We start from the raw sequence: 12,055 nt of genomic DNA, 5'->3' as shown, positions 1-12,055 counted from the left end.
GCAACTCAGCCCGTGCGCCACAACTACTGAGCCTGCGCGTCTGGAGCCTGTGCTCCACAAGAAGAGAGGCCGCGATAGTGAGAGGCCCGCGCACCGCGATGAAGAGTGGCCCCCGCTTGCCACAACTAGAGAAAGCCCTCGCACAGAAACGAAGACCCAACACAGCCAAAAATAAATAAATAAATAAATAAAATTAAAAAAAAAAAAAGAATGTGGCAAGTCAATGGCTTCATCAGTCTTTCAAACACACAAATAGCTGCCTTCTCTAACGTGTTAATTTTTTACAACACTCAATATATTCTGTTCTACAGTGAAAAAACTTGCATATTAAAATTAAAATAATGGCTCCAAAGGTTTTGTTAATAAATTCCAGGTCTGGAGAAAATTTTAATCCTTCACAAAGTATTCTTTGTAAAATAAAATTTCTACATAATATTAGCTTAGCCAAACAGTAACTGAGCCAGATGGGTATAATGTAATCACAACATGTGTACTGTATATGGGTCCAAGCCAGATTATGTCATTTATTGATAAAAATAAATCCTCCCTTAGGAAAAGAATAAGCTGAAAATGATCTGAACTGGAATAAAATTATCTGATGTAACCTTCTTAAGAAAAGTAAGACCCTTAATTCTACACTGGGGAAAGGAAAACTCTGAAACATATCTATGTTTTAATTATTTTCTTCATTAAACACTTGAATTTAGGCATTTTCACAATATTTAATGTTTAACATTACATGTTTAATATTATAACACCAAAATAAATAAATGCCTGGGAAGGCTTTGGCTTAAATCTCGTATCACATTTACATATACTAACTTCCTTGTTTAAAAAAATGAATACCGTTTTCTATAGTACATGTAAAGAAGTAAAGAGAGCTATTTGAATAAAAGTAACTTCTTAGGGAGATGACATACAACTGAAGGGTTACTTAATTGAATTCCTTCTTCTTCTGGAATGAAGGAGAATCAGATGGTAAATAAGTACCCAGTAGGTAACTTACTTTTGATAAGATGTAAGCTAACAAATCCCCAAAGGATCAAGCAAAGTGGTGAACATACACTACAAGCACTGTTCTAACTATTCCTAGACTGTTTTACTCTATTACGAATCTCGATGGTGGTTACAGGTACTAGGAAAATTAGACAGGTTACAAACAACATAGGATCATGAGTTGAGAGGATGGCAGAGAGGATGCTTGAAGGATACCAGAGCCTCACCAACAGTCACACAGGAGAAGCAGTGTATTTCTGACACACGTTAAAAGGACAGTGAGTTGAGCAGAAAACCGGAAAATACTTGGGAAATAATTTCAAATAAAAAATTTATCAGAAATGCTTAATTTGATATCTTATATTCTTATTTTACTTTAAAAGTACAGGAGAAAATCTTAAATCAAAAATTCAAATATCTGTGACACACTTTTAAATATTCATAGTTTCTTGTGACTAGCTTTGTACATGTTTTTAAGCAATGACTGTTCTTTGCACACTATAAGTATCATTTGAGAAGTATGGTGTAAATCAATTTAATGTAAAGTTCAGACTGCAAGTGAGAGCAACAAAAATGAAAAGTTGGTATGAATTCAGTAAAAGGATATCTAATTTGGAATTGGAGGTGAAGTTGGCAAAAGTGGAGAATTTGGACCACATGATGGCACTGCACTCATGGTTAAAAAAGGAGAAAGTAGGGCTTCCCTGGTGGCACAGTGGTTAAGAATCCGCCTGCCAATGCAGGGGACACGGGTTCGAGCCCTGGTCCAGAAAGATCCCACATGCCGCGGAGCAACTAAGCCCATGCGCCGCAACTACTGAGCCTGCACTCTAGAGCCAGCGAGTCACAACTACTGAGTCCATGCACCTAGAGCCCGTGCTCCACAACAAGAGAAGCCACCGCAATGAGAAGCCTGTGCACCACAACGAAGAGTAGCCCCCACTCGCCGCAACTAGAGAAAGCCTACACGCAGCAATGAAAACCCAACCCAGCCAAAAATTTAAAAATTTAAATAAATAAATAAATAAATAAATAAAAGAGACAGTAGAAGAGAAATTTAGAAAGTAGGAAGGTGGAGGTTTGTTTTACACACTTGCCACGAGCAGACACACTGAAAGTGTGCTAGCTCTTCCACTAAAGAACACGGACAAATTAAAGCTCCTTGGTCTAAATGCCATGTATATACATATACGAGTGACTAATATATTTTTTTTAATTGATTTATTTATTTTTGGCTGCGTTGGGTCTTCGTTGCTGCACACAGGCTTTCTCTAGTTGCAGCGAGCAGGGGCTACTCTTCGTTGTGGTGCACAGACTTCTCATTGCGGTGGCTTCTCTTGTTGCAGAGCAGCAGGCCTAGAGCGCATGGGCTTCGGTAGTTGTGGCCCACAGGCTTAGTTGCTCTGCGGCATGTGGGATCTTCCCGGCCCAGGGCTTGAACCTGTGTCCCCTGCACTGGCAGGTGGATTCTTAACCACTGCGCCACCAGGGAAGCCCCAGCAGACAGATTCTTAACCACTGCACCAACCAGGGAAATCCACGTGACTAATATTGATACATTTGTTAAGCAAGTGATAGGAAAAGTGTGACAAAGACAAACATTGGCAAATACATGTCAGCATTAAGATATCGTTATAAGATACTGGTCTAAGTTTAAAACCTTAGCTTCCAACTACCCAGTCCATTTTTCCCCATTTAAGATAGGACAGGCCAGTTGCTCCATTTGTTTCTAGTGTTTCACTGTCCAGTCCCTGCCTCACATTGGAATGCTCAACCCCAAGGAGAAAAGAGAAGAAAAGAAAAGAAAGAAAAGAGAGTAAAGAAGAAAACAAAATGATACATAAACTGAACACCCACAATCCATTCCCATACTTTAGCCTCTCTTTCCATTAACATTATGACACCATAGGAAATTCGTAAGAGTTGTAAAACATATCCTCTTCGAGCACCAATGATTTACTGCTCTATTCTTTTATAAAGTTTTATGATTTATTATTTTTATGCAGCTATTTTCTTTAGCCTATCTATATTATTACACTGTTAAGTAATTAAAACAATTCATTCTTCAGCATTTATTCAATCTTTAAAAGTCAGGTTTCTTTACCAAGTATTCTCTCTGGCCATCAGATTCTAAGAAAATCACAATCCATCTTAACAGTTTATTTTGAATGTCCATACTATGTCCTGCATAAACTGGTTATCCCAAAACTGTAAAAGTCAACACAAAAAGTGCTTTAATTGAAAATCTATTAAGTAAATAAATGTAAATATTACATAAATCTACTTAATCATAAAATTTCTTCACAAAAAGCTTATCATACACACAGAGAAAAAGTTTTCCTTCCCATTTTATCCTTTAATTATAGATGAGAAATGCTTTTAGTTGGAACTCACCCATCATGGCAACCACCTTGACTATTTGAAAATTAGGGAAATGGTTCTCTCATCAGCATTCTCTATTGCCTAAGAATATAAAAAGATGAACACGTTAATAAGATGAAGAAAGAGAAGAGGTAGCCACAAAAAGAAAAAAGTCAGTATAAATAACACTAATGTGAATGTACAATATTAATACTTTACACATTTTGCTGGGGAGAAGTGCTTTCTTTTTTCCAGATATTCAATTATTGAGAAGGAACTGAAAATCATTATTATTTTAAATTAAATTTACCTCAGTATTTTTCAGGTTCCTATCTATCTAAGCTAAAGCAAAACAAAACGAAACGATTTTTGAGAGTCAAAAAACTTAAGAGATAATCTAATAAACTCAAGTTCTGGGACTTCCCTGTTGATCCAGTGGATAAGAATCCGCCTTCCAATGCAGGGGACGCAGGTTTGATCCTTGGTAGGGGAACCAGGATCCCACATGCAGCGGGGCAACTAAGCTGGCATGCCACAACTACTGAGCCCACGTGCTCCGGAGCCCGCGCATCACAACTAGAGAGAAGCTCGCGCACCGCAACTAAGACCCAACGCAGCCAAAAATAAATAAATAAATATCAAAACAAAAACAAAAACAAAACTGAACTTCCCACAGGGCAATGGCAGATATAAAGATTGAGTGGCAAATGTCATATTTAGAGACATCAACAAAATAGTAAAGGCCTACAAATCTCCATAAAAGAAAATATTATCACAATCAACAAAAAGGAATTAACCAAAAGTTTGCAGCAATCTGGGCAGCATTTAGGAGTCACAGTAAAAAGAGAACCTTGTGGCGTTCTGACCTTCCCTATTCCTATCTCCCTGCCCCTTACTCCCAGCTCCAAAGTAGCAATCTAAACCAACAGCCCACAGTCACCATGAAAATGAGCAGCCTGGCAGCAACTGGAAAGGGCAGAATGTAACTGGAATGCCTTCAAAGTCTGATTCCAAAAAAACTGTCATTATTTGACCAATCTAATGGTTGGCTGATAGACCCCATTTGAAAGGCTGCCTTTATTTAACCTGACTCAAAGCTTTTCCATTGCAAAGAACTTGGAGTGTTTGCTGAAATCAATCAGGGACAACATATCTCAACTGTCTGAGGAAGGGGAAAATAGTTGGGCAAACAATAGGTTAAGAAAAAAATTTTTTAGAAAAGCTGAGGAATGAGATGTCAACAGGGAACTCTGAAAAGCTCCAACAGACTCCTGGGACTCTAGAAGGTACACAAATGCCCAAGGCTGTTGCTTACTCAAGAAAGGCCTAAGAAGGCCCTCGGCTTTCACCTCTGACTAACTCTGAGGCTCTGTGTAGCAGTAAGTAAAGGATAAGGTGGAGTTGTAAATGCCTGGGAGAATGTTAAAGGCCAGCCCCAACACACACAGAAAACCACTCAAAAAAGACTTCGAGACGAGACTTACCTGTTCCAAGTATCTAAGGAAATCTCTGTCTGATCATTAGCTGACAGCTAAACTAAGAGCAGTCTTCAGTGACCATATATGACAAAGAATACAGACTTTAAAAAATGAGTTCTGAAATGTCACTAAACAAACAAATAAGAACAATAAACAAAAAACACTGGGGAGGGGACTTCCCTGGTGGTCCAGTGGTTAAGACTCCATGTTCCCAATGCAGGGGGCAGAGGTTTAATCCCTGGTCAGGGAACTAAGATCTGGCATGTTGCGTGGCACAGCCAAAAAACAAACAAACAAACAAACAAAAAACCACTGGGGAGGGAGAAGAATCTGATTTCCAGAGGTGGCCCATTATAATATTTTAAATGTCCAGTTTTCAAGAAAAAAATGAGACATACAAAGATATTAGTCCATACACAGAGAAAAAGCAATCAACAGAAACTGACCCTGAGGAAGCCTAAATGTCAGACTAACTAGACACATACCAAAATTCCAGATTCCCAGATGAAAAGCAAGTGTTCAGCATAAACTATATTGTTTGTATAAGCAGCTTAGGCACAATAAGCCATTCTTATCAGTTAGGCAGGTGGGAACTCTCCTGAAATCCAAGTTCTCAGATGCCAGCCAATGATAAGCAGTTCATTCCAAGGATAAGCAGTGAGGCTATGTTAACTCTTTTCTATACAAACAGCAGAAGGAAATTAATAGACAAGTTTAAAGAAACTGCATAAAGCAATAATTATAAGCGTGTTGTTGGGTGTACAATATATAGATATAATTTGTACAACAATATACACAAATTTCCCTGTGTATAGTGCAAAGGAAAGAGGAGGGATGGAGTTAAAAGGAAAGTTTTGTATGCCACTCTAATTAAGTGGCATTAACTCAAACTACATTGTTTTAAGTTGAGATGTTAATTTTAATCCCCAGGTCAAGGACTGAAGAATACATTTTTTTTTTAAACATCTTTATTGGAGTATAATTGCTTTACAATGGTGTGTTAGTTTCTGCTTTATAACAAAGTGAATCAGTTATACATATACATATGTTCCCATATCTCGTCCCTCTTGCATCTCCCTCCCTCCCACCCTCCCTATCCCACACCTCTAGGTGGTCACAAAGCACTGAGCTGATCTCCCTGTGCTATGCGGCTGCTTCCCACTATATACACTACCAAATGTAAGAATACATTTTTTTAAATGGCAAAAGAAATGAGAGAATTAAAATAGCACACAACAAAATATCTATTTAACACAAAGAAGGCAGTAATGGAGGAATGAGGAACAACAACAAAAAAGATACAAAACACATAGAACACAAACATAAAATGGCAGATGTAATCTTACCTTATGTGTAATTATATTAAATATAAGAGGAATGAACAAACCAGTTAAAAGGCAGAGATTAGCAGACTAGGTTAAAAAACATGATCTAACTATATGTTGTCTACATCAGACACATTATAGATTCAGGCACAAAACAGGTTGAAAGTAAAAGACTGTAAAAAGATATACCATGCAAACAGTAGCCAAAGAAGACGTAGCTATACTAATAGCAGACAAAATAGAATATATTATACACAAGCACTGAATATGAAACTGTGATTAAAAATCTTCCAACAAACAAAAGCCCAGGACCAGATGGCTTCACAGGCAAATTCTATCAAACATTTACAGAAGAGCTAACACCTATCTTTCTCAAACTCTTCCAAAATTTGGCAGAGGGAGGAACACTCCCAACCTCATTCTACAGGGCCACCATCACCCTGATACCAAAACCAGACAAAGATGTCACAAAGAAAGAAAACTACAGGCCAATATCACTTATGAACATAGAGGCCAATATCACTAATGAACATAGATGCAAAAATCCTCAACAGAATACTAGCAAACAGAATCCAACAGCACATTAAAAGGATCATACACCCTAATTAAGTAGGGTTTATCCCAGGAATGCAAGGATTCTTCAATATACGCAAATCAATCAATGTGATACACCATATTAACAAACTGAAGGAGAAAAACCATATGATCATCAAAATAGATGCAGAAAAAGCTTTTGACAAAATTCAACACCCATTTATGATAAAAACTCTCCAGAAAGTAGGCATAGAGAGAACTTACCTCAACATAATAAAGGCCATATATGACAAACCCACAGCCAATATCGTTCTCAATGGTGAAAACTGAAACCATTTCCACTAAGATCAGGAACAAGACAAGGTTGCCCACTCTCACCACTATTATTCAACATAGTTTTGGAAGTTTTAGCCACAGCAATCAGAGAAGAAAAAGAAATAAAAGGAATCCAAATTGGAAAAGAAGAAGTAAAACTGTCACTGTTTGCAGATGACATGATACTATACATAGAGAATCCTAAAGATGCTACCAGAAAAATACTAGAGCTAATCAATGAATTTCGTAAAGTAGCAGGATACAAAATTAATGCACAGAAATCTCTGGCATTCCTATACACTAATGACGAAAAATCTGAAAGAGAAATTAAGGAAACACTCCCATTTACCACTGCAACAAAAAGAATAAAATATCTAGGAATAAACCTACCTACGGAGACAAAAGACCTGTATGCAGAAAACTATAAGACAATGATGAAAGAAATTAAAGATGATACAAACAGATGGAGAGATATACCATGTTCCTGGATTGGAAGAAGCAACATTGTGAAAATGACTATACCTCTCAAAACAATCTACACATTCAGTGCAATCCCTATCAAACTACCAATGGCATTTTTCACAGAACTAGAACAAAAAATTGTACAATTTGTATGGAAACACAAAAGACCCCGAATAGCAAAAGCAATCTTGAGAAAGAAAAACAGAGCTGGAGGAATCAGACTCCCTGACTTCAGACTATACTACAAAGCTACAGTAATCAAGACAGTATGGTACTGGCACAAAATGAGAAATATAGATCAATGGAACAGGATAGAAAGCCCAGAGATAAACTCACGCACATATGGTCACCTTATCTTTGATAAAGGAGGCAAGAATATACAATGGAGAAAAGACAGCCTCTTCAATAAGTGGTGCTGGGAAAATTGGACAGCTACATGTAAAAGAATGAAATTAGAACACTCCCTAACACCATACACAAAAATAAACTCAAAATGGATTAAAGACCTAAATGTAAGGCCAGACACTATAAAACCCTTAGAGGAAAACATAGGAAGAACACTCTATGACATAAATCTCAGCGAGATTCTTTTTGACCCACCTCCTAGAGAAAGGGAAATAAAAACAAAAATAAACAAATGGGACCTAATGAAACTTGAAAGCTTTCATACAGCAAAGGAAACCATAAACAAGATGAAAAGACAACCCTCAGAATGGGAGAAAATATTTGCAAATGAAGCAACTGACAAAGGATTAATCTCCAAAATATACAAGCAGCTCATGCAGCTCAATATCAAAAAAAACAAACAACAATCCAAAAATGGGCAGAAGACCTAAACAGACATTTCTCCAAAGAAGATATACAGATTGCCAACAAACACATGAAAGGATGCTCAACATCACTAATCATTAGAGAAATGAAATCAAAACTACAATGAAGTTTCACCTCACACCAGTCAGAATGGCCATCATCAAAAAGTCTACAAACAATAAATGCTGGAGAGGGTGTGGAGAAAAGGGGACCCTCTTGTACTGTTGGTGGGAATGTAAATTGATACAGCCACTATGGAGAACATTATGGAGGTTCCTTAAAAAACTAAAAATAGAACTACCATACGACCCAGTAATCCCACTACTGGGCATATACCCTGAGAAAACCATAATTCAAAAAGAGTCATGTACCACAGTATTCACTGCAGCGCTATTTACAATAGCCAGGACATGGAAGCAACCTAAGTGTCCATCGACAGATGAATGGATAAAGAAGATATGGCACATATATACAATGGAATATTACTCAGCCATAAAAAGAAATGAAATTGAGTTATTTGTAGTGAGGTGGATGGACCTAGAGTCTGTCATACCGAGTAAGTCAGAAAGAGAAAAACAAATACCGTATGCTAAAACATATATATGGAATCTTAAAAAAAGAGAAAATGGTTCTGAAGAACCTACGGGCAGAACAGGAATAAAGACATAGATGTGGAGAGTGGAATTGAGGACACAGGGATGGGGGGGTGAGCTGGGACAAGGTGAGAGAGTGGCATGGACATATATACACTGCCAAATGTAGAATGGATGGCTGGTGGAAAGCAGCTGCATAGAACAGCGAGATCAGCTTGGTGCTTTGTGACCACCTACAGAGGTGGGATAGGGACGGTGGGAGGGTGACACAAGAGGAAGGGGATATGGGGTATGTGTATATGTATGGCTGATTCACTTTGTTATACAGCAGAAGCTAATGCACCACTGTAGAGCAATTATATTCCAATAAAGATGTTGGGGGAAAAAAAGCATCATTATGATGTGAGAGCCACCATCATCCATTTTAAAAGTACAAGACAAGCTCTTTAACAATCAGACATTTTACATCATTCCTTTTACTCCTTGAAATTATACTTCCATTTCACTTCCCCCACAGAATTTTATCCTGATGTAATACATTGATATTTTTATGCTTGACAGTCTTTTATTGATCAGTCTCTCATATATCACAGCAACAAAACATGTATGCAAATCTGTTTAAAATTTGTTTCCTATAACTGCAAATAATAAATAATTATTAAATATAAAAAAAGAATATATTACAAAATCATTATTAGTGGCAAATAAGGACATTTATAGTGAAAAAATTACCAACTTATCAACACGATATAGTAATTATGAACATGTATGCACCTAACAACAGACTCTCAAAATATATGGGAAAAAAAAAAGATAGACTTGAAATAAACAATTCAAATATAACACTTGGAGATTTCAATGCCTCATTTTCAATACTGGATAAAACAAGTAAACAGAAAATCAATGAAAAACGAAGACTTAAATAATGCTATAATATGCTATAAAGATAAAATAATGCTATATAGATATAGAGCACTATATCTATAGAACACTCAACCCCAAAACAGAAAAATACACATTTTTCTCAAATACATGTACAACATTTTCCAGGACAGACCACTTGTTAGGCAATAAAACTGATCTCAGTAAGTATAAATAGATTTAAGAAATATGATGTATGTTCCCTGACAACAATGCAATGAAATGAGAAGCCAATAATAGAAGGAAATTTGGGGAATTTACAAATATGTGAAAATTAAACAACACATTCCTAAAGAACCAATGGAACAAAAAAGAAGTCACGTGGAAAATTAGAAAATGCTTTGAGAAGAATGAAAATAAAAACAAAACATACTGAAAATTATTGGACACACCTAAAGTACAACTTAAAGATAAATTTATAATTGTTGGGAACTCCCTGGCAGTCCAGTGGTTAGGACTCAGCACTTTCACTGCCGTGGCCCGGGTTCAATCCCTGGTGGGGGAACTAAGATCTCGCAAGCCAGGCAGCATGGCCCCCTCCAAAAAAAAGAGAGAGAGAGAGAAATTTGTAACTGTTAGTGTTTATATTAAAAAAAAAAGAAAGATCTCAAATCAATAAACTAAACTTCTACCTTAAAACACCAAAAAAAGATGAGCATGTTAAACCCAAAGCAAGTAGAACGAAAGAAACAATAAGGATTAGAAGTGGAAACAGACCAAAAAAATAAAAACACAATCGAAATTTTTTGAATCAATGAAACAATGGTTCTTTGAAAAGATCAATAAAATTGACAAAACTTTAGCTAGATTAACCAAGGAAAAAAAGAGGGAAGATACAAATATCTAAATGCAGGAATTAAAGGAGAATTACTACCAAACTTACAGAAATAAAAAGGATAAGGGAATACTATGAAGAACTGTATATCAATGGATTAGATCACCTGGATGAAATAAAGAAATTGAATTAGAAATTTTAAAACTTTTCACAAATAAGAAGTCCTAACCCAGATAGATGGCTTCAAACATTTAAGAAAGAATTACCACCAATTATTAAAAAAAAAAAATACTGAACCTAGTATTACTCTGATAACCAAACCAGACAAACACGTTACAAGAGAAAACTACAGATTGATAACTTTGTGAATATAGAAAAATCCTCAACAAAATATTAGCAAACCTAATCCAGAACATTAAAAAAGGGGACTCTACACCATGAACATTTAGGATATAATCCACAAAAGCAAGGTAGGTTCAGCACACAAAAATCAATGTAATAAACCACACTGATAGAATAAAAGACAGAAAGATACATGATCATCTCAACAGACAAAGAAAATGCAAGTGCCAAAATCCAACTGCCTACTCAAAAGACTAGGAAGAAAAGGAAATTTCCTCCAGCTGATAAAGGGGATCCATGAAAAACCCACAGCTAATATCATACTTAATGATGAAAAACTGCATATGTGCCCCCTAAGATCAGGGACAAGCAAGGATGTCCAGTCTTGCCGCTCATATTTAATACTGTACTGGAGGTCCTAGTCAGAATATGAGGCAAGAAAATGAAATCAAAGGAATCCAGACTGGATAAGAAGCAAAACTATCCCTATTTGCAGTTGACAATCTTGTATACAGAAAATCTAAGAAGTTCACATAAACAATATTAGAGCTAATGAATGAGTTCAGCACAGTTGTAGGATACAAGATCAACACCGAAAAATCAGTTATATTTCTATACACTAGCACTGAACAATACAGAAATAAAATTTAGAAATAAATTCCATTTATAACAGCATCAAAAGAATAACAAAAAGTCTGTACACTGGAAACTATAAAACATTATTGAAAGAAACTGAAACAGATCTAAATATACGGAAAGACATCCCATGTTCATGGATTGGAACAAAATATTTTTAAGGTGACAAAACTCTCAAAGTGATCTACAGATTCATTATAAAGCAGAAACTAACACACCACTGTAAAGCAATTATACTCTAAAAAAAAAAAGTGATCTACAGATTCAATGCAATCTCTATCAAAATCCTCTATCAAAATTCCAATGGCCTATCTTTGCAGAAATGGAAAAGCTGATCTTTAAATTCATATGGAGCTACAAGAGACCCTGAAGAGCTAAAACAATATTGAAAAAGAAAAAGTTGGAGGACTCACACTTCCTGATTTTAAAAATTACTACAAAATTATAGCAATCAAAACAGTGGGGGTACTGACATAAGGAGAGAGACTGGTGGAATAGAAAATGAGA

The 12,055-nt window shown here is 36.3% G+C and overlaps 1 protein-coding gene across 1 annotated transcript in view; it reads right to left on the bottom strand.

The window, feature by feature from the left end:
* Positions 1-12,055, bottom strand: part of MAP3K2 (mitogen-activated protein kinase kinase kinase 2) — an 86,893-nt gene that overhangs the window by 31,883 nt on the left and 42,955 nt on the right. Inside the window, exon 2 of the mRNA XM_061199124.1 lies at positions 3,391-3,459. Within this exon, the coding sequence (XP_061055107.1) occupies positions 3,391-3,397 (7 nt within the window). The 5' untranslated portion in view covers positions 3,398-3,459. The remainder of the gene's footprint in view (positions 1-3,390; positions 3,460-12,055) is intronic.

The sequence above is a fragment of the Eubalaena glacialis genome, chromosome 1 (genome assembly GCF_028564815.1).
Source record: "Eubalaena glacialis isolate mEubGla1 chromosome 1, mEubGla1.1.hap2.+ XY, whole genome shotgun sequence".
Lineage (NCBI taxonomy): Eukaryota > Metazoa > Chordata > Mammalia > Artiodactyla > Balaenidae > Eubalaena > Eubalaena glacialis.
This window is presented reverse-complemented; position numbering and strand designations above follow the sequence as displayed.